The sequence below is a fragment of the Micromys minutus genome (assembly GCF_963924665.1).
Source record: "Micromys minutus genome assembly, chromosome: 15".
NCBI classification, from domain to species: domain Eukaryota; kingdom Metazoa; phylum Chordata; class Mammalia; order Rodentia; family Muridae; genus Micromys; species Micromys minutus.
Genome location: NC_137984.1, coordinates 28391102 through 28415132, shown reverse-complemented (window position 1 = coordinate 28415132; position 24031 = coordinate 28391102). Strand labels below are relative to the sequence as shown.

The window sequence follows — 24031 nt, the reverse complement described above, 5'->3', positions numbered from 1 at the left end:
AGTTTACCCTTAGGCCTACTTACCAGACTGTTTCCCATTCCACCACATTCTGAGTGGGTGTTGTAACAAGTATTCCTTCCAAGGCATGAGAAGGTGCTTGCCTGCTGGTACATTTATTTTTGTAAACTCAAGGTTTCACTGTACACAGGAAGAAGCTCAAATGCTAGAAAATCCCTTTGACTTTAGTCAGCAAAAGCAACAGTTACTGCTTCTGGAACTTTATGTGTTGGTGATTTGTTGGAGGTTTCTGGTAATCACCCAGTTTAATCCTCCTAACATCTGCATAAGATGCTATTGTTATCCCCAGTTTTATACTTGTAGAAACTGAGGCAGGGGAAAGCAAAAGAATGCAACCAGAGTCACACAGTAAAAGAGGAAGGCATGATCTGATCTGGGCCTCGGCAGCATGAGGGCCTGAAGTTGATTTGTTTGCATTTTGCTTTTGAGATAGGGTCTTAAGATCTATCATAAGCTGGCCTTGAACTCATAGCAATTCTCCTGCTTCTGATTCCTGAGTGCTGAGGTTACACATGTGGACCACCACATCTGGTATTTTAGTTGGCGTTGCTGACCTAAAGACTACATCCTTTCCTATTAATTTTTTTCATTTATTTATTTGTGTATGAGTGTGCTTCTGTCATTGTGCATGTGTGAAGCTCAAAGGATAAACTGTGGGAGTTGGTTCTCTCCTTTTACCATATGGGTCCTAGGGAGCAAACTCAGGTTACTAGGCTTGGAAGCAAATTGCTTCCCACTAAGTCAGCAGGGTACCACCCCCTCTATGCTTTGTAGTGAGGGTTATGCTGAAGTAGCTCAGAGAAACTATTTAGATTCTAAAAACACTTTTCCCAGAGGCTCCTTTAGATATAAGTCCCTGCTGACCCTGGAAGAAGAGCAAGATATGAGCTCAAGCTTACAACAAATGGGGTAGCACCAAACTATAAACATTCCCCAAATCTAATCACGAAATGGGTCTCCTTACAGTAGCCCACACTCTTGAATTTGACGAATCCTTTAGATGATCAGTCCACCTCATGGCCAGCTTTAAAAGAGACAGTAAACTTACCCACTCACATCCCTATGGAAAACAGGAAGCAGGGTAAGGGAGGGCTGAAGGCAACAGCTCTGAGGGTCAACCTGACCTATTGTTGAGACTTAACAGTATGCCTGTTAAAATGAAGTTATGATATACTTTCAGCAAGCAGAAAGAAGTGGCTGGTGTCATCCTAAAATTTTTACACAAAATAAATCATCACCAGGGACCTGATCCAAAATAATTAGTCTGTTGCCAGAGCAGGCCCAGAGGCCCCCTCCAGAGCTCATTTAGTGCTGATAGGTTGGTCTTGTTCCAACTGGGTAATAAAAATTCTTATTTAACCAGAAAAAAAAAATTGATGATTCCTATATACTTTTGTCACCAGAGATGAACTGACTCATCTTGGCTGAGTTTCAGCAAGTTCTTAGGACTTGCTTATAAATTGTACTGTATCAACAGTCAAAACTGGTCTGTTTACAACCATTTAACCAGCCACATGATATGTCCCTTGTCCAACAGATCTATGACTATATTCAGCTTATAGACAAAGTCCTTCTGGGAATTACCAACTGATTAGATCCTAGCCATATCTACACAGGCACACGTCAATAGCAAAGGGCACAGAAAGTGAGTGTCCTTAGAAACTCTTAGAGGAAACTGACACCTGAGGTCACCAAATATCAGAGCTGCAGCTCCACCATTCCTGTGATGGGCAGTGGGCTTTTATTCAGAACTAGAATGTAATTCCTAGGGTGCTCACAAAAGCCTATCTGATCAAAAGAAGCTAAATACTCAAGAAGAATTATAGACTTTCATAGTCTCTATGTGCCTGTGCAGCCCAAATCCCTGCTCTGGCCACCAGAGACACAAGTGTTTACCATAGCCTAGGCTGGCAGATAAGCATAGGGATGCAGAAAGGGACTCTCTAGGTGGCAATGATTGTTGTCATTCAATTTCAGTACTTACGGCCAACCCTTTACGTTACAGTTTGCTTTCATCTCTGAAGCTATAGCATTTGCCATTGTACTTGACAAGGCACTGTCATCTCTAGAGATTATTCTTGAAAACACTGCAACAGAGCCATAGGAATATCACACAAGAACTGCTAATGCTTAAGTAAGTTGGTTGGGCTACACCCATGGCTGCATGTGACCCCATGTGCCTGTGGGTTGCCAGTTGGACACACATACTAAGGCAAGAGGAAGATCCAAAAGATAAAGCCAGTGTAATTGTCCACGTCCATGTGCTCCCGATTCTTCTGAAATTCCCGATTCTCTGGGTTCACATGGACCATCACCCAGAGTAGAAGGTTCGTGTTCTTATGCACATAGACACCTTCCATTCAGGCCATCGACCTCAGGGTGTCTCTCTCTGGGCACAGTGCCTCACTCATATGCATGGGAGAAGCTCCCATAGATGCTACTGAAGAACACAGAAGAGGCCTCTCAGGAGCTCTGACCTGGTATATAAGGAGAACCTAGCTTCAAGCTCAACACTCATTGAGCACAACTGCTTTGCCATGGCTCAGCTGTGCAGGGTGAAATACCAGAGAGATACAGGCCATGGTAGGGTATACAAAACAGTGACCTTAAGCACAGCCTCTGTAGTGAAGTCCCTGATTGAAGCATGATTTCATCTTGAGCTATGTAACCACTTGTGTGTTTGATGTCAAATATCCCCTCTAGCCTTAGTGTTAGAATAAGCGTTTCCCTACTGATAAAGCTGCTTAGAAAATTATAAAACCCTTTTAAGGGGTAAGGCTATAACTGGAGGAAGTGGATCACTGGTGGCAGATCTGAAGGCTTTGTACCTGAGCTTCCCATCCCATCTGCTTTGTTCTGTTACATTGAGAGGTGAGGAGGGGGAGCACTCTCCACTGTGGAGCTACCCGCTGCCAGGCCTTCTCCCCGTGGTGGACTGTACCCTTTAAAACTGTGAGTTCAAGACACTCCCTACACCACTAGCACCACAAGTGGCTTCGTGTCAGGCATTTGGTCACAGCAACAGGAAAAGTGACCAATATTCATCTGTAGGATTTTTACTGCAAAACCCGCAGATGATTGTGATGATTAAGTCACAGAGTTTGTGTAATGTCCTGATGCCAGTCTTTGCCATATGGTCAGTGCTTGAAAATCACTAGAAATGATCACTTAGCTACTTGATGATAAATGTAGGAAGCTTAGAGAGCTCATACCAGGGAAGAAAACCAAAATGGACAAGCAAACAAGCAAACAAAACAAAACAAAAATCCCCAAACATAAAAACAGAACAAGATAACACACCCTCTGGGAAGACTTCACATCTTCCTGGGTCCAACAGTCAAGTGTTCATGTGAGAAACAAAAAACAAGCAGTCTGGAGAGATGGTTCAGCGAGTCAAGTGCTTGCACTGTAAGCAAGAGGACCCGAGTTCTGTCCCTGGAACCCACATGACAGTTTGAGTGTTGGGGGTTTTGCCTCCCCACACCTCACACCATATCACCTCACACCATATCACCTGTAGCAGCTGAAGAACCTGGCCCTGGAGTCACAAGAGCAGGTGAGCTGGCCCTGCCCCTCACTGGCTGTAGCACTCAGAAAGTGGGCCATGTACCTCATATGAGCAGCACAATAGAGCTGGCCCTGGTAGACAGGGTGAGTAAACCCTTGGGTGAGAGTCTGGGGGAGCTGTCCCAGCCCCTGGCAGGCTGAAGCACTTGGGAGAATGGGTCCCCAAGCCTTGACTGGGTAGCACAGTGGAGCTGGCTCTGGAGGTGGGTGAGACACGCTGAGAGCAGGAGAGGTGACCTGCCTTCTGCCTATGATGGGACAGTGCTGGAGAGTTCGCCCTGCTGGTGCTGATGCAGGAGAGCCGGAGAGCTCACTAGCTAGGCTACCACCCACGCCCAGATCTACAGCTTTGAGTTGACCCAGCCCCGAATTTAAATCATCTGTGAATGATAGGATGTGTGAGAGGGCCCCAGTCTTGTTGAACCAAAGCTGTAGGATCTCCATGAAACAGAGTAACAGAGGCTAACTGGGAGAAGACTCCGTGAGGATCCAATACTGATGATGTCACAGAAGCCAGAGATCGAAATCCAGACTAATGACTCATTGCCCTGAACATCTGCAAGTGAAGATGTGTAGGCAGAGTAATACACTGTGGGACACACCGGGACACACTAGAGCTTCCACGTGAGATGTTTTTCTATGCTTTGGGGTCTTGCTGCTGGTGTTGTTAGTGGTGTGTGTGTGTGTGTTTTGTTTTGGAGGGGGAGGTTGTAAGAGCAAGGGGCAGATATGAGGGGACAGGGAGATGAGCAGGACTGGGTAATGTGAAACTCACAAAGAATCAATAAAATATGTTTTGAAAACTGTGTGTCCTGGGACATACTTGCAAAGCCAGCATTGGGTGGATGAAGACAGGTATATCCCTGTGGTTTTCTGGCCCCTAGCCTACTTAGCAAGTTTCTGTCCAATGCGAGAACCCCTCAACAGGGGTAAAACATGGATAGCACCTGAATAACGAATGTCACTTGAGGTTCTCTTCTGACCTGTACATACATACGCACACATAAGCACAGACACAAAGAGCCTGTGCACCCCCATATGGACATCCCTATGAACACTAACACAGATACACAAACATTAATTTATACAATGTACAAGGCCACATGTGCCCTCTCCATTGTGCAGATCTTGTGCATGCTAAATGCGTATGGGTTTGGCAGTGTGGATTTTCTAGGGCAGCCTAGTCAGTGCCTTTAACCTGAAGGCGATGATAATGAGTCAGTGACCACATGGAGCCCAAGTAGTAGGGGCTGTGATGCCCCAGGAAGTGGGGGCCTGGCAAATTCCACACCAAGAAAAGCAGAGCAGATGGTATTTAGCAAATGATATAATCTACCAACAAGGAGGAGGTCTTAAGTCCAAAAAACAGAGTCATTATGTTCCAGAGGCCTAACAGATGAAAGGAAACTGTGGCCCTTGGCTGGGGGCCAGGATAAGAGCCACAGGCTGCCTGAGCCTGGGTTGAAGGCAGAGATAGCTCAGCACAGCTGTGAGAACCCGGCTAAGACTGTCATCTGTACCCCGGGGTAACTGGAGGTCACATCTGTACCTTTCACTTCACATGCACACTTTCCTGTGCCCTGTTCACGGGCCTTCGTCCAGCACACTTAGAACAGAAGATAGCAGGTGGACTTCATACTGCTCACGTGATAGGCATCCTTACACCCAGTGTCCTAAACTCACACGCATACTTTATGCCCTTATGGCTGCTCACAGATGTCTCAAAGTCCACATCTGAGGATCAGAGTTCGAGGCTCTGGTCCACGATTACTATTTCCGTGAATGCTCACACGCACACTGGGATCTGAGAGGCCAGCTTGCAACCTTGCTTGGAAGTCACCTCCCGCTCTCCCTCCACTGTCCTCTTGCTTTCTAATTTTAAAAACTTGAAAAATTTATGCACAGAACAACAGCTTTTGTTGCACATAGATACATATTGTGTATTTTGCTCATATTTACTCCCAACTGTCCTTGTTAAATGCCATACGGTTAGTGCTGCATGATTACTTGATAAGGAAATCTCATCACTTGATGAGGAAATCTCAGATATCTCATGGCATGGTGAAGGAAGGAAAACTGGAAAATAGGGACAGAATATGCACTTTGTGGAAGAAAATGCTACAGTGTTCCATGTGTGAGCAACCGTGTGCCTGGTAGCTTGCACATATAAGTCACTCAATAAACAAATCATTGTAAATATAGAGAATTAGTATTCGGTGGTCTGAAATTAATGTCCTAGGGTCTTAATGGGGCTGCTAGGATTAACTGAAAAGTGACCTGAGGCCCACACAGATTTAAGTGAGAAAATCTATACCATGGTTGGCTGTTAAAAGGGATGGGGACGATGTAGAAGGGGGCACCGCTTGGGATGTAAATAAATAAACAATGATTTGAATCTACAGCCTCCAACCTCTCTAGTGGGTCATCTTAAAATGAAAAGTCATGGACCTCATGAGTGAGGAGCAGGCTGGACTTAAGGAGACCCCCACAATATTACCACCCTGCTCACGTACAGTTAGGGACCCTTTCATTTATCTCCCAATTTCCTCCAAATAGAAGGAATGCTTGGAAATGTAGATGAAGTTCCAGGAAGAAGACTTAAACAAAGGGTGAAAACCTTGTGTGGGACAGGATATTCAAGAATGGGTCAGTGGGTCAATGGGTCAATGGTGTAGTTTCCCATCCAGAGAAGAGTTACAGCCACTGCAGGACGCAGCACAGGTCTTGCCTGCAGATGCAGGGTGTGTCCTGGGCAAGAAGGATGCAGGAAAACCATGGCTCCTGGTGTCAGAAGAGAAGCAAGATGCAGGGCCTGGTGTTATTTACTTAGAATTGGGTTACCTGCCTGTTCACTGTGGTTTAGTTAATGCTTGTCTGTGACCTGTTAATTCTCGGCTCGGTAATTTGCATATTAATCTACTCACCCTATAGATAACCCCCAGCTATAGGTTACATGCTATTTGAGGCACTAAAGAAGACCAGAGTAAAGAAACCTGTGTCCTCACAGACAGGATCCTCTCCAGTGGTGAGCTGGACCCATGTATAGAATGCTTGATGTCAGTCAGAGCTTTATAAATAGAGACACAAGGCAGACCGTGCTAGAAAGAGAGGGATGTCATCTTAATAAGATGGTCAAGGAAAGCCCCACTAAGGGGTAGATGAATGGAAGGACAGAAGTTGTGACTCCATTCTGAGTGTGAGTGAAGGGTATTTTTTGGTAAAAGGATTTTTTTTTTTTCAAAGAGCATGGGTACCAAGCAGGCAGCGTCTCAAGCCTAAGGTGGCCATGGTGGCTCCTTGGTACTCACCTCCTCCAGCCTCCGCCTCTGCTCCTTCTGCTCCTCGATGCGCTTCTGGCGCTCAGCCAGTAGCTGCCTCTTGTGTTCCTCATTCTCCCTCTGCTGCTGCTCCAGCTGTTGGCGCCGCAGGGCCTCTGAGCGCTCCTTGTTGGCCAGCTGCAGTCTCAGGAAGTCCCGTCGCAGTGTTGACTCCCCTGGTAGGTTCAGAATGGAGCTGTGGACAGGAAAGAGGATGAGCGTATGAGCGTATAGCCTATGACAGGACCGTTGCAACTGTGGGTCCCAGGGGGCATGAGAGAACAGTGCTCTACTTGTCTTTCAAGATGACCACTGCATACAAGACGTCTCCATTCCCAATGGAACACTACACCCTTCATAGGACTGCCCACGTGACCCTGTCTCCAGTGCACGGTGAAGATTTACTTCTTAAGATTTAAATGAGTGTGCAAGCCCCAAGCCCTAAGCAAGATTGTCTCCACATATAAGAGTAACTATCAGGGGCTGGGGAGATGGCTCAGTGGTTAAATCACTTGCTATAAAAGCATGAACCTGGGTCCAGATCCACTCCTTCCAAAAGCTGGGTCCAATAGCAAATGTGTCTGCAATATTGCATTTTTTTTGGGAAGGCGGAATCTGAGACAGATGTCAGGAGGCCAGATAGCCTAATACGCACAATCTTCAACAATGAAAGACCCTGTTTCTAACAAGGTGGAAGGAAAGAACCAATACCAGAGGTTGTTCTCTGACCTCTAGACATATGCATCCTATGCACACATGCATACACCCACATGCAGTAACACAACACAGGCACACATGCATACAAGCATGCACACACAGAGCAGCAAAGGGGTCTTACTCTGTTCACGAGAGCAGATGCCCTCACACGCACCTCCTTAGCAGCTAACCCTAAGGCCCTAGGCAGAGGTTATGCTGCTCGGGGAAGATGTAATAAACCAGGAGGGACAAGGATAAAGACAAGGTTGACAAAAGCCAAGATCAGGCCAAGACTGTGCAGTTCATGGTGCCCAGGGCTTGTCTTATATACCAGTGTTGAAGGGCATTGAGTTTAAGCACAAGCCAAACACTCAGGACTGTACCTGAAGTAACTGATTCCTATGTCTAATATAGTGTTTTTAAGTGTGTGTGTGTGTGTGTGTGTGTGTGTGTGTGTGCTGAAAATGATGATCTCTGGCTCTCCGTTGCTACATCAGGAAGATGGAAGATGGGTTTGATGTTTTACTGGCCTTTGTTTTTGGTTTCTTTAGCATAGCCCCTTACATTTTTGTGAAAACTTCTGCCTAAAATAAACATAATTCCTCATTTCCGCCATGGGGCAGGTTCTTCACAGGCTGTAGGGAGATGGTACCAGCTAGATAACAGGGAGAAAACAGAAATGGGCTTTGGAGCTCTGTGGGTGTCCCTGCTTTTGTGCATCATTGGCTGATGAAGAAGATAAGGTGAGTGAGGGGTTTGGAAGCCCTGTGAGTATGTGAATGACCACAAGGGGACCTGCTGTTAGGAGGCAGATCAACTTAAAGTGACTGAAGGATTATGAGATTTTAGGGAACTGAGAGTAGGGACATCCAGGCTGGGCAAAGGTCCTTGACTGAGGGCTTAGGATTCCTGAAATGCCTCATTAGCAAGGAAGAAGCATCTCAGGAATCTCAGGTGCTGGCTAAACACATTCTTATTAGAAGAAAAAAACTGATGTTGTAGTCTGTTGAGGATCTGTGACACTCCTCAGGTAGAGGCATCTGTGTGGGGTTAGAATTCCTAAGACAAGGTCAGAAGAGAAGCCCCACTAAATAAGGGAGCCCCAGAAGGCTATCTGGTCAATGGTAGACTTTGGGCTTAATTAGCAGTGTTTCCTATGGGGCTGAGAAGAGGTTGTGCTTCAAGTCACATTCCTGTTTATTCAACCTGATGAGGCACAATGGCACCAAGGCCACAGGTTTTCCAAATCAGCCTCACTGACAAACACTACGAGCATTTAAATCAAACCATGCATCTCGAACAGTCTCTAAAAGGACCTGGAGATAAAGTAACCCAAAACACGTGGGTTGTGAAGATAGCTCACCTGGCGAAGCTTGCCACACAAGCTTGAGAACCAAAGTTTGATCACAGAGTCCACATAAAATGCTGGGTGTGGTGGTGTGAATGGTAACGCCAGTGCTGGGGAGATGAGCACAGCTGGATTCCTGAGGTTTACTTGCCCACTAGTCTGGCTCACTGTACAGGCGCCAGGTCAATAAAAGACCTTGTGTCTAAAGATGGGGTGGGCTTCTGAAGGCACCCATAGTTCAGACTCACTGGTACACGCATGTGCTCTGACATGGTAATGCCTCCCCTCCAAAAATCCCACAAACGCTCCCCAGTGTCTTAGACCATGACCAAATTGTTATCCTGTCATACCACGGTCGATGTGTTATCATGCCCTTCCTGCCTTATCCTCTTGGTGGTTAAATGTCCCCGAGGCTACTTATAGAATTACTGCAATACCCAAACTTCAGGTGCTGGGGGTTTTCCTGCCCATTAGTACAATATCATTTACATTGTGATTTTGACACCCCTTAGTGGGATTTTCTAGAGGGTTATAGGAAGAAATACCCTAAGAGGAAGACTTGCCCCACCATGATTTGAGGATAAAAAAGAAATACCCACTTTGTCTCATGAATCTACCTCATAGAGATTCCCAACAGCCTCTCTAAAATCCATTCGATCCCTGTTGGGGACTCTCTTAGGAGTGTTTGCTTTGCTTTGGCAAGTAAACTGCCTGGAACTGCTTTTTCTACTGAATTCTTTTTCCCGAGAAGACAATAATCTAGAAAACCCCCTGGAACAGGGAAGCAAATTATTACAAATAATAAAACAGCAAATAGTAACAGAAAGGACAAAAATGATAGTTCGAAAGAGTAAAGAGTTTAAGATTTATGGTGGTGAGGGGCTGAGGTAAGGATTAGGGTTGTCAGGAGCACCCCTCAAGGAGGGTAGTGGATGGAGAGGAAGGGGGTCCAGGCAAAAGGGAAAGCAAGTTTAGAATCCTTGGTAGAAACAGGTTGGTTTTGTCATAGAATGACACTCTGGGCTGGCCTCCAGGGACAGAGTCGATGAGAAGGCGTCTAGTAAATACAAGAGTGGTCAGAGACAGGCAATCAGCGAAGTGTGCACACATGGGAGGGCGTGCACACACACCCACATTGCTCAGTCATAACGTAAGCATCTTCACCGGCTTCACAGTGCACCTGTAGTCTGCACGGTATGGGAGAGTGAATGAAGCTGATACGCAGCACAGTGGAGACTTCACACAGCAAGCAGTGGGGGTGGATCTCGACAGATATTTTGGGGACAGAATTAATGTGGTCCATGGGCAGATTTGATGTGTGAGGAATGACTTACAGTTTCATTTGGGCTGCTGGGTGACAGCGGTGTCAGGAAATGGTATAAGGGTTGTAGGATGGGGACAGGGTGTTGGCAGTTGACAAGAGTACCAGTTTGGTTTGGAGAGCGGTTAGAAGATGAGACGCTGCCACAGACACAGGCTTCGCTGAGGGCATTTCATGGGAGTTTGAGGGTTTATTGTGAACCCCCTCTATGACTTGTTATCTAAGTGTAAACTCTAAAACAACTTCATAGTGGTGGTACTGGTACACACAAGTCACATGCCATGAGCAAAGGTTGGGGACCTAATGTCACATGCACACAAGGATGCCCCATTAATCTTAAGTGATGTTAAACTAATACCAGGAGACCTCGGTTGCATTAATGATTCAATTACTAACCCTGTAATGACCACGCTGCCTCATGTCTAAAGTGAGGAAACTCTTGTCTTTTTCGTTTAGTGTTTCATGAAGACTAATTAGACATGTTCAAAAAATGGTACTTGGTGCATCATCTTCCTCATGACATAATGACATGTTTTAATTACAGCTGGCAGGTCACCAAATGACCCCTGACACTCAGAAAGCCTTGGAAAGACAGGGTTTCTCAGTTCTTCAAAGAACAGTCAGAGGGAAGGCAGCTAGTAGTCTGGAAGCAGGGACCAGAGTCCTTTCCTCTAGAGGAGAATTCACTTTTCACAGCTCTGTTTGACAAGCATTGTCTTTATGTAGCTAATGTGGGGGCAGGTAACACATTCTGATGCAAGAAAAGAATTCTCCTGCAGTCTTTAATGGTGAGAAATCCCCTGGCAGGGAAGAGAGAAAAACCCAGTGGCCCCGTGGGCTCAGTCTCAACCTCTTAGTGTGCCTAGCAAGAGTAGAGCTTGTCAGGTTTGAGTTGGTTTAACAGTGCCTCTCAACCTTCCTAATGCTGAGACCCTTTCATGTAGTTCCTTGTGTTGTGGTGTCCCCACACAAATAAAATTATTTCGTTGTTACTTCCTAACTGCAATTTTGCTACTGTTATGGATCATAACGGAAATAGCTGATATGTAGAACCTGAGATGTGACCCCCAAAAGAGTAGAGACTCACAGATTGCGACCCTCTGGCTTAAAAAGAGAACAGAGGCTGGAGAGATGGCTTCGTCAGTAAAGTGTTTGCCTGGCAAGTATGAGGGTATCAGTGTGGTTTCCAGAATTTAAGTAAAAACAGCTGGGTGTGGTAGCAAACGCTTGTAATCTTAGTGCTGGAAGGTAGAGACGCAAGGGTCTTCAGAGCTCACTGGCCAGCTGGCCTAGCCCAATCAGGGAGTGCCAGGCATGAGAAAGCTTGTTTCAGAACACGGAATTGAACTGGCCAGTACTTTGGTAGACTTGTTTCATATGACTTTGTTTATTTTATTTTATTTTATTTTTGGTCCTATGGGCCTTGTGCTTGTATATTGTGGTTTCTGATCTTGTGTTTTTATGTGTGTTGTGCATGTGTGTGTTTCTTGTGCTTTTTCTGGTTTGTCTGTTGTTGAGAGAAGGGTGGGCATGGAGTTGGGTGGATGGGAAGAATCTGGAAGGAGTTGAGAAAAAGGAAACTGATCAGAATATAATGTATAATATTTGTTTTCAATATAAATACATGTATATAATTGTATATAATAAAAAAGCAAGATAGCCCTTGATGGATGATAACCAAGGTTGACTTTTAACTTCTATGCTGGTTAGATATTGTCAGCTTGACAGGAATTAGGGTCATCTGGGAAGAGAGAACATCAGCTGAAGAACTGTCACTACTAGACTGAGCAGTAGGTGTATCTGTGGGGGATTAACACCTATAATGGGCAGTTGGTCCTGGGTTGTATAAGAAAGACTGAGAAAGTCATAGGAAACAAGCCGGTAAGTATCATTTCTCCATGGTCTCTGCTTCATTCAGGTCCTGCCTCCGGGTTTCTGCTCCGACTTCTCTCTATGACAGAGTAGAAGCTACAAGAGAGAATGAACCCTTTCTTCCCCAGGTTGCTTTTGGTTAGTGTTTTATCACAGCAATGATGCAGCTTTCAGATATCACACACACACACACACACACACACACACACACACACACACACACACACACACACACACACACGAAGGGAGAAAAGAAGAAAAAGGAAGGGAGAGGGAAACATGGCGTTTAGCTAATTTCTGTAGCACGGTCCCTCCACAGAACAGGACCCCGTGTCAGTGATTAACACATGATACATGATACTGCTCTTCACACTGTAGTAGGGCTGAATATCTTAGATGACTGGACAGCACGGACCCATAATGCCCAGTGAGTTTTCTGCCCCTCCCCTTCCTCCACAGTTAACTGTAGGACGAACAGAGCTGCTGTCCACAGAGAAATCCTAGCACCACCCTCAGTTACCCAGACACAGGTGGGAAGAAGGCTGGCCTCAAAACAACGACGTCTCTAAATGTGGAGACAATGGTGATCAAACATCACTGGGCCCCAGAGGGACAACAGGGTGGCACGAACATTTCTATCACGGTTCATATCTAGAGGATAATTTGATTTTCTAGAATTGCCTCCTCCAGGGTTGGTCAGTGTGAAATATCTAGGCACATGGCAGGGACTGTGGCCACCTGAATGGGCTTCTCAGAGGGACTATATAATGAGCGGAGTGACTCCAATCTGAAATGTCACACAGCTCTCCCCAAAGTTGCAATTTTAAATATTTTCAGTGCGGCATTAGCCAGATAATTGCTTCCCCGCCTTACATGGACTCTAGATCCATGTGAGAGGAAACAGGGTCATAAATTCGGGCCATACATCTTGGGGGACAAGATAAAGAATATGCTGATTTCAACGTTTTTTTGTAAAAAGAGTCTGACTAGGGAAAATTCCACACATTAATGAGTGTGCGTGTGTATGATGCATTGAATCCTGGTACAGTCCTGAAAACAGACCGATAAATCAAAAGCAGAGTGTGTTCTGAGCATGCCCGGTCCAGAATGTGGAAGTGGGAAGGTCAAGCCCTCCTCCTCATACCTGGGTTCCCCGGAGTCATTCTCCTCCTCCTCTTCCTCACTTCCACTGTATTCATATTCAGTCTCATCTGGAGAGAGACCACAGAATGGCAGTTTAGAACAGTGTTTCTCAACCCGTGGGTCGCGACCCCTCATGCAGGAATAAGCCCTTCATGGGGCTTGCCTAAGGCAATTACAAGACACGGATATTTACACTACAATTGTCAACAGTTTCAAAATACAGTTATGAAGCAGCCATGAGGTAATTTTATGATTAGGGGTCAGTACAACACAAGGAACTGTATTAAAGGGTAGCAGCGTTAGGAAAGCTCAGAACCACTGGTGTGGATGATGATGTTGCTGCCCAGAGAAGACCCCACCTCCTTTAATAACTCCCATGAGCCACAGAACCAAACTTCGCTCAATGGACCACATGTGTAGTAACAATCCCATAAGGCAACGGAGCAGAAATTCTCATTGCCTGCGGACACCGATGCTGCGCTGATCCCATGGAGCAATGCATGACTCGCCTGTCTGTGGCAGTGTTGGTGTGAGCCGGCACACGACAGTACACTACACAGAAGCATGCACAACATAGTCTCTGTATACTAGCCTATACCAAAAAGCTTAGGACATGCAGTATGCAGGCAGCAAGCATCCCTAAGTTTAATTCCACTTCTTATTATATATATCTAATTGTTATCACACACACACACACACACACACACACACACACACACAGTAAATATGATTGAATCATGAGGAACATTCCTTTAATTTAGTAAAATAATAAACAAGGTAATGTATATTAAGATTGAATTTTTGCCTTAGTCACGATCAATATACAATGAGCAAGACACATATGTGAATATATGATTTTCCCTTCCATGACTATGAAAATAAGGAAATGGATATTTGGAAGGCATCCCATATGTAAGCAACGAGTGTTAGATATTTTCGATTTATCATCTCACTTACTTATAATAAACCTCTAAAGTAAGGGAGGTGGTCAGATTACACATGACTAATGCCTTCATAGTAATAAAAAGTCAATCTGGATGTATATTTAGAAAGCAATACTGGACTGTTTCAATGAAAAAACCAGTGTCTCCTCAGTGTGCTATATTCTGAAAAGACACACACAGAAGGCAGTGGGAAGTGAGAGTAGGGAGCAGCTACCCCACCCCCTGCACAGAATGGGGAGGTAGCAGTGGTGGGGTGCTGGGAAGGTGATATGCTGGGTCTTGGAGGCCAGTGGCCCTTTCCTTGGCAGCAGCTGGAAGAAACAGGGATACCATTGCAAACAACATGCCCCTGTGTGAGGCTGGCAGTGTTTCATGCTCAGGAAATGCAAGTCCTGAGAATCTAGGTATCTGGATGTCGGGGAAGGGGATGGTGAGACTAAGATACCAAAGGTACAGTGACTCCCAGATTCTTAAATGTGCTGTGCTGAGGAATTTCTTGTAGGTGAGAAGTCCTTAGAGAAGCTTCGAAGTAAAAGAAGATGCCACAAGACTGCCATTATTCCTTAGAGCTGTGAGTTATTAATTATGACCCAAAGACATTTGTGTAGCCCTTCAAGAGGACTGGGATAGAAATTTTGCTGTTTACAATTAGGAGGTGGTATTCACATGGGGGAAACAAACAGATAAAAAACAGGTTGGCTAGCTACCTATATTTCCATATTAGAGAATAAAGAATAGCCAAACAGTGATGAGTGATCAGAACTCTAAGTATGGTGGATTTAACCCAAAACAGCAATCTTGCTTCCTTTCACTTAGCCATAGCTCTTGCACACATGTATTACCAAGAACCCCACTCTTCCAAACTACGGAGAATGAGAATATTAAAAGTATCCTTCCTGTCATCGTGGTGTGACTATTTCTGTGCAGCATTTCAGGATTTGTAGGTCCCAAATTTGAAAACAATGCAAACCATAAAATTTCCCAGTTTTTACTCATGGGGCACAAGTCCTCAGAAAGTCCCCCTGAATAGTTCCAAAAAGTGATGGATCAATAAAGAATGGGTAAGGGTAGGTATCAACGTTCAAAGATGGACCAGATACAGTACAATAAAGAATGGGTAAGGGTAGGTATCAACATTCAAAGATGGACCAGATACAGTACAATAAAGAATGGGTAAGGGTAGGTATCAACGTTCAAAGATGGACCAGATACAGTACAATAAAGAATGGGTAAGGGTAGGTATCAACGTTCAAAGATGGACCAGATACAGTACAATAAAGAATGGGTAAGGGTAGGTATCAACATTCAAAGATGGACCAGATACAGTACAATAAAGAATGGGTAAGGGTAGGTATCAACGTTCAAAGATGGACCAGATACAGTACAATAAAGAATGGGTAAGGGTAGGTATCAACGTTCAAAGATGGACCAGATACAGTATAAAGCATTTTACATAGATTATCTTTAGCATTTGCAATGATGCCAGGTAAGAAGCTACGTTGTGGTTCCCAGACCTAATTTAGGAATGAGAAACTGAGGCAGATTTCACATCATTTGTAAAGGGCACAGTTAGAATGTGAACCCAGAATCTGAACTTCAAAGCAGTCAGAACATTTAACCTATTTAGTATATCTATAGTAAAATAAAATTCCCTTTTAAAAAGTGGGCATTTAATGGCTGTGTATTTGACACACTGTCCTTAAATTCTGTTTTGAATATTTCACTCTGTGGCATGTTCTAAGACCACAATAACACAGAGGGGTTGAAAACCAGAGGTTTTCCATCTCTCTGGGACCTCATGAATAGCTTATCCCTGTCTGCTAAAAGTGGGGATAGAGGCCTCCTGACCCCCATTTCTGACTCTCTGCTAACTGGGCTCCCTGGGAGTTTTTGAGGCTAGCCAGTAGAAGGGGCCCTTTGCTCGAAGGGTCAGTGGAGATACTTCTTCCTTGGTCTCCTGTTACCTGTCAGTCCATTCTGTTTGCCACCGGCCTCCAAACCTCAGTTCACACAGGTTGTTGCTGTGTTACTACAAAAATCAAAGAAATCAAACACACTTCTTCCTGTGTTGTCTGCAGCCGTCCACTGCCCTGGGGAGCTGAGGGGGTTTGGAGTAGAGGGGAGCAAGGAAAAGCACACACAGCCACGCTGGTTGGCTCTGTCCGCCCTCGCCATACTCTCAGGGACTATCATTCTATCCGGAAGCTGCCTCTCCCTCCTACTGCCCACTGCTCCCCACCCAGTAAGTTCTTCTCTTTCCTAACCCTCCTTTTCATGCCCCAACTTTCCCTCCCTCCCCACCTTATGCTCAGCTGGCTATGAGCCTGCACCAGACATGCAAGCTTTCACTTAACTCAGAGACAAGTAGGATTAGAAGCCTCCATTCCAACAGCTTGGGCACAGTCCCAAGGTGTCACATCTGTGCTGGGTGATTTTCATGACACAGGGACGACGGTACAGGAGAGAAATGTGGGTGTCTATATAATGGAGAAGTGCATTCGGGGACCTTCAGCTCAAACTCTGATACCATGTCGCTAGCTTGGCATCCCAGTGGTCTTTTTTATTACTAACGCTAAGAAATTCCTTTCCGACTCCTAAACAACAGAAACAACTCTTGGAGCACAGAAACATAAGTGCTGGAAACTGTCAATGCAGGGAAATGCCAACCCGACAATGTCTTTAGGTTGTGTGACATGTGTAGATGTCAGTCTTTAGGACATGAATATTCATTTGAATTGAGAGAAGTCACTTGTCATTTCAAGTGCTTCGTAGGATCACTCATCATGGCTTTGTTTGGTGCCTAAAAGAAAAAACCATGGCTCACGGGTCGAATTTTTCCATAAAGATTTGCCTTTGGTGGCAACTTCTTTTCACTAATAGCTGAGGCTCTGACCTAGCAGGCAGATTTCACAGGAAAGAAGTAATACAGGCTGTGAGAAATCTCCAGTTGCCTCCAAATACATCATGAGCCCACAGTCAAACGTCTTTTGTTTCTCTCTCTGAAATACAAATGTGCAACTAACCTTTTTCTCCTCGCTTCTTCTTTGTTCGATCAATGTGGTCCTTCAGCTGGATGCGGACCTGCCTCTCATTAGGTTGGTCTCGTATGAATGGGTGCTTCATCAACTGTTCTGTGGCCGGCCGCTGGCTGTGATTCTTAACCAGGCAGCTCTCAATAAATGACTGGAATTTTTTTGACCTGCCGGACAAAAGAGATGAATTCTCAGATAGAATGCTAACATAAAAGAAAAGCAAATACAGCTTTTGAAATGTGACCTTAGAGAAAGAGAGAGAGAGAGAGAGAGAGAGAGAGAGAGAAATGTCTGTCTGATGAGCACAGGGAATCAACCAACCTCTCAGGTGTATCAGTACAATGAAATTCGAAGGTGTCATCACCATTCACATGGACACAAGGTGACATAGGGTAGTTTTACACATGGGAGCATTTCACACAGGAGCGCAACCTTACATAGAAGGAACCAAGAGTGAAGAAGACAGGAAAAGACCTATGGAGTGAGGGAACTGGGGTCTTACAGACTTGGAAGAACAAAACTCAGTGTGGAAAAGGGTGATTCAGATGGGTGCTGAGTCAGCATAATTAGGGAATATTATATACCAGGAAACACTGAAGTGAGCAGCCTACATCAGGCAGAAAACAGCAGCCAGAGTGTGGAGAACGGAGGAAGGAGGGGAGAGAGGGTTGCTTCGTGGGAATAAACAAGATTCTCATATGATAAAGAGAACATGGATTGGACAAGTTGCAACAATTCTGATTGTTTGTTTTGTTTTGTGAGACAGGGTTTCTCTGTGTGACAACCCTGGTTGTCTTGGAACTTTCTTTGTAGACCAAGCTGGCTTTGAACTCAGAGATTTTCCTGCCTCTGCCTCCCAAGTACTGGGATTAAAAGTGTGAACCACCATACTTGCCTGGGCCAAATTTTTAAACAACAATTTTACAGTAGCTTCTGAATTCTGTTTCCCAGTCACCAACCTAAGGACATGGAAATTTAGCTATAGCATTTTACTTCCTACCCCTAAATAATCCCCACTCCCCCAAAGGCCCAATTTCCTTCTAGATAAGCCTAATGCTAAAGAGGCCTGGAATCAGGGAAGCCCTGGAGGCAGAGGCCACAGCAGCCAGGGCAGGCAAGGCCACAATGTTGCGGCAGCAGCTACTGTGGACTTTAGCCTGGATTTATGGATGGAGCATGTGTGTTCCTGCTGAAAGTTCCAAAGAGTTATCCAGAGTCGGAAGTAATTAACTTCCCAGCTTCCTGGCATGCCTTTCCAAGGCTGTCCACAGCTCAGTGAATCTCCCCCAGATCACAGTGGAACCCTGGAAAACTGAGCACCAGGCCAACTCACAAGCAAGTCACTGTTTGCTCTCTGTTGCCCTCTTGTGGCTGCACTGTGAATTTACCCCCTCCCCCAAAGGAAGGCTTGCTCAAATTCCCTAATGGGAACATTTTCCAGCAATGTATGTATTTTAGGCCGGAGAAGTATCTTTATCACATAGAATACCATGGGTGGCATGTCTTCCAGCATTCAGTTCAAGACAGGGGTGGTTACTAATGTACAAATCTGACAACCTGGGTTCAATCCCAGACCCATGTCAGAAGCCTGTGGGACAGTGAGCATCCCCTAGAGCGAGACTTAAAGGAAGTCTCCTGGAAGCTCAGGGCCCAGCTATCTCAGAGTAGAGAGCAAGGCAGAAGCATCAAGAGAGACCCCGCATCCATATGATGGAAGGAGAGAACCAATTCCTGAAAGTCATCTCCTGACCTCTCCATATACACTGTAATATGTGCTTGCCTACACACATGCAGACACACACGCACACACACAGAATCAATAAATATTTAATATATGTGTCTATAAAATAATGTGTGTGAAAGAGAGATAGCTTATAGGCACATAGGCTATCTGTTTCTGCCCATACCATAGTAATTTCTTGCCTTATTTCATGCTTTTCAAGTAATAAAATTTCTTCCTGAATTTCTAAACTCCATGTGGGCTTCTAAAGCATTGTGCACAGATCTAAAAACAAGGCAGCCTCCTTAGCCACTGCCCCTCTTCCCCAGATGAATTAGGGTTGGCTATGTCACAGACTGGAAATAGTGATCATGGAGCTATCCACCTGCTTGTGAGCTCCTGCATCCCAGGCTCTCTGTCTTCCTTCCTGGAAGTTTGCAGCGGTGTCAGGAAAAGCCCAAGTCATCCTCACGTCATGTGTACACTACTTGTTCTATGTGACTGGTGAACGGATGGGTGGATGGATGGATGGATGGATGGATGGACACATGGAAGTGCCTGGCAACAGCTGTGTCTGGCTGTGTTTAATTTGAGCTTGTGAAGAACTGAAAGGGAGATCTGGGGGCTGGGGAGATGGCTTAGTGGATAAAGGACCTGAATTTGAACCTCAAGCATGCACGCACTTCGTTAGCCTAGCAGTGTGCATTTAGAATCTCTGTGTTTGGAATGGAAGACAGGAAAGGGAGATCCTTACGGCTAGCTGCCTAGCTAGTGTACATAGCCTATCTGAAAGTTTCAGGCTCAGTGAGAGGCAACAATCTCAAAACCCAAGGTAAAGAGTGAGATGCAGTCACCCAACACTGAGTTTAGGGTTCCAGGTAAGTGTGCACAAATGTGCATGTGTCTGTGCCCACATACATATACTACACAGAAGTACACACATGAAGAAACACATGTACACATGGGGGAGCGGAGAGGGAGGGAGGGATAGGGAAATAGATTGGTTGCAAGTAGTAGTATGTTTTTCTTTCCTAGATCAATCAATTAAAATTAAAAAATAAAGAAAAAGAAAAAAGCAGGAAAAAAAGATTCATATAAGGAACAAACTGGAAACTGTATGACAGGAACCTCAAAACAACAGCAGCAAGCCTAGCTAACTGCACATGGCTGCTCTGGGTAGGAAAGCCAGCATCCAAACCACGAGAAGGAGACCAACTCAAGACAGAGCTATAAAATATTCACGAGGACCAAAACAGGAGTTCTCTCTCTCACTGGAGATTAGGAGGGAGTGCTTGCTTGTTTTGTTTTGTTTTGTTTTTTTTTTTTTTTTTTTTTACTTTAAAGTACTCCACTATTAATTAGAGGGTGATAAATAAAAGCAATCACATCCAATTTGAAAAATTAGATCTAGACCTCAAGAGATTGTGCATTTGCTTTTCAAACACTGACATCTAAAAACAAAACAACCAAAAGGGAGAGAGAGAAAAAACAAGACAAAAAAAAAAAAAAAAAAAAAAAAAAAAACCCAAAAAAACCAAACAGAAAAACCTCCAGCTCCACAGGCAGAGTAGTGCTCCAGCAGAGTAGTGCTCCAGCAGTGCTCTATGAGAAGAACCAGCTATGAGGGCCCCCTTTTCAGAGCTCTACTGGAGAAGAGACCTCTTTCCAAAGGACAGAGATAAGATGCAGAGCTTGTACAGCCGGAAATGCATCTGTATCCTTTTAATAGGCATCATTAGAAGAGAAAATGTTGCTCACTTTTCTTGTTGCCCTCAAGCCTAGTGTGTTGGCACATTCCCGTAATCCTGGCAACATGGAAGGCTAAGGCAGGAGGATCACCATGATTTGGAGACTATAAGTTATATAGTGAATTTGGTGACAACCTGGACTATATAGTGGGACCCAGTCTCTACCAAAAATGAACCCCCCAAACAAAATTTCCGTGTCTTTAAAGAATTATTCACTTATTTTTTAAGTTGCTCTGACCAAGGAATCAATATGTTTAATTACACATTTAATTACGAGCGAAAGTACCTCACAGAATTGAATTGCTTAGGATTTCGGGTAGGTTCAAAGTAAATTTGTGGTACTTCTGGTAACTTTAGCTTTGTGTCTTAGAATACAGAAAGATAACTTCCAGGAAGGTTATCAATATAGCCCATGTTTGATGTTCACAGTATAAGGGGGTGACCGTCACCCTGGTTACATACTGAAGTCAGTTACATTAGCCATTGTGATCGGAAGGGATGGATGCTTGGGGTAGACATCACATCCACACAGGCGATCTTGGCCTTAAAAACCTCTGTTAGTTCTCACAGCTAGTCCCTTTCTCTGCGTTGAGCTTCATCTCTTTTGTGGCTCAGGGTACGTGACTTCGCTGTGCCCATTTCCCTGGCTCCACATATAGATGCCCACAGTGCATACATTAAAACACTGCTGTATCAATTAAGTAAGTTAATTCCTTAAAAATGCCTCTTGTGATTAGTGCTGACATGACCATGGGGACACCTGACCATCACTAGACTTAAGGAAGAGAAAACCCTTTCCTAAGGATTATGAAATGGAACCCAAACGTTGACCCCTCCCCCTCCCACTATACTTCTGTTGAATAAAATGGGCACCACTGAGCACTGTTCAGTGACAGGATTTGAACGGTGATGCTATTGCCATAGGAACATCATAGAAGCTGTCTGCTCAAGCCTAGATGACCGCAGGGGCAACAGGTGGTCCAGTCTTATGGCGTCACTGTGATACATGGAGTCTGCTGCTAACCCAAACTTCCTGATATAGCAGGGACTGCACAGCACTGTTTAAATGCATTGCCACAGGTGCATTTGAGGACGCCGAACAGAAAAGGTTCATTTCAAAAGTTCCTGTTCCAGTTTGGGCGTTGATTTTGCTGAAGTGTGCAGTCACAGTATAAACTAGCCAATTCAATAGCTCTCAAATATTTTGTGACATCTACTTTATATCATTATCATTTTATTTGGAGCACACACACCACACACACACACACACACACACACAGAGAGAGAGAGAGAGAGAGAGAGAGAGAGGGAGGGAGGGAGGGAGGGAGGGAGGGAGGGAGGGAAGGAGGGAGGGCCCTTCCTTTCTCCTATCTCAAACCATCGAACCAAAGTGCCTGACAGCAGGCATGGAGCTCTATAAAATGGTCAGGGTTAGGTATAGGGTATCTGCTGGCTGGATTTTTTTTTTTTTTTTTTTTTTTTTTTTTTTTTTTTTTTTTTTTTTTGTCAACTTGACACAATCCAGGGACATCCAGGAAAACCCCTCTGACGTTGAGAAGATGCTTCTGTGATATTGGCTTTTAGGCAAGTCTTTGAGGGCATTTCCTTGATTCATGACTGACATGGGAGGACCCAGATCACTGTGGGCACTGGGGACTTGCAGCAAGAGCTTTGAAAGGCAAGGCAATGAGCGGCAAAGTGAGAGTCTCTTCAGGAAGCCCTGAAAGCCATGTCAGGAGGCTGGGAAGTGAAGCCTCGTGTGAAAAGGAGGACTTTGTATCTTAGATATGCCGGGATTCTGGGATGCCCACCGAGGAAAGTTGCAGGCATGGAGTGGAGCCATTCTAAGAGAGGCTATGTGTGCTGTGGACAGAGTAGAAGAGGTGTGGCTGTCAGAGGCCAGATGACACCACTGGGAGCCTTCGATGCTTGACACGGAACCTTGGACTGTTGTGTTTCCCTTGCTAAACTCAGGCCTTGCCGTCTCCCTCTCTCTCCCTCTCGGAACGAGAATGTTTATTTTGTGCTATGTTGCACTGGAAATATGTGAGCTGGGTTTCCCAGTTGAGAGTTTTTAAGCAATTGGACACTGAACTGCTAAGATTTAGGCAATTCATGCAGAGGAAGTAAAGGCACTTTGCATCATGAGATGGTCACACACCATGGAGGCCCAGAGGTGGAGCTTTAGAGTTTAAAGTGATATTGGGGGGAGGGGTCAGGTTGACAAGGAATAGACTTGTGATGTCTAGTCTTCATTGCCAGTTTGGCTGGGTTTAGAATTACCCAAGGGTATGCTAACTAGGAATACTAGGCTTTAGGTTCCATGTAGGAGGGAAGCTCTATCTCCCATGTGCACAGCACCGTGCGGGGCTTGGAGCCTCTGAATGAAAAGGAAAGGGGATGAAAACAGATGAATGTCAGCATTCATCTCTCCCTCTCTGTTCTTGATCGTGTGCACAGTGTGACCGCCGCTTCCCACCCCTGCCTTAGCTCCTCTGCCATGGCGAGCTGCATCCCTTCTTTACTTGTGAGCTAAAGGAAATCATCTTCTCTGAATTTGATCTGGCCAGGTACTTGTCACAGAAACGATATAGTAGTCAGTGTAGCCCATGAGATGACACATGCCCGTGGATGGCCAGCTTGTTCTCTCTGTGGAGAAGCTTAAAATACCCCCCTGGAGCAGTGTCGGGAGAGGAAGGGATAGGAAGTGAGGTCCATGGTAGACAGTACCCCCCCATACACCCCCAGAAGCTTGGCACATTACACGCAGGAATCTGGCAAGCAGCAGGCTTTGCAGAGTCACTGTTGCTTCCAGGGAAAGGAACTGAGCTGGCCCCTCTTCCTGGGAGTCAGATCCAGGGAGGGAAGAGGAGAGATCTCAGGAGAGTGAGGAGGGGGCCCCCTGTGCTCTATCACCACATGCTATATGGTACCCAATGAAAGGCTGTTGCTGGGGAGAGAAGATGCCTTTCTTACACCCTGACCCTCTGAGAGGAAGGAGAGCAGGGAAGGTTTTGCCTCCCGGTTACCAATAGCAACTCACACTCCCCTTGCAGGTCTGGCAACTTAGAGACTCATAGCTTGTGGCTTTTCTGCTTCCTTCCCCTCTCTCTGTGCCTTTCCTCTGTTCAGCCAGGGTTGCCATGTGATTATCAGCTGGTTGGTACTAATTAAGGCTGCTCTATGTGGTAGGTGGTGTCTGTGGGTAGGAAACAGGAGGATGCCAGTCAAGGGCCGGAGCCTCAAGTCATAGGAAAAGGGATAAACAACCTGTTCCCTTTTAGTGGAACTACCCAGGGCTTGTG

General features: G+C 45.2%; 1 protein-coding gene across 4 annotated transcripts in view; it reads right to left on the bottom strand.

Moving 5' to 3' along the window:
- The window catches only part of TNIK (TRAF2 and NCK interacting kinase), a 373654-nt gene that overhangs the window by 84325 nt on the left and 265298 nt on the right, over positions 1-24031 (bottom strand). For all 4 annotated transcript variants that reach the window (XM_080929385.1, XM_080929386.1, XM_080929387.1 and 1 more), the window contains exons 10-12: positions 17250-17425; positions 13284-13350; positions 6894-7098 (exon numbers count right to left, since the gene is read on the bottom strand). In XM_080929385.1, coding sequence (XP_080785511.1) covers positions 6894-7098; positions 13284-13350; positions 17250-17425 — 448 coding nt within the window. The remainder of the gene's footprint in view (positions 1-6893; positions 7099-13283; positions 13351-17249; positions 17426-24031) is intronic.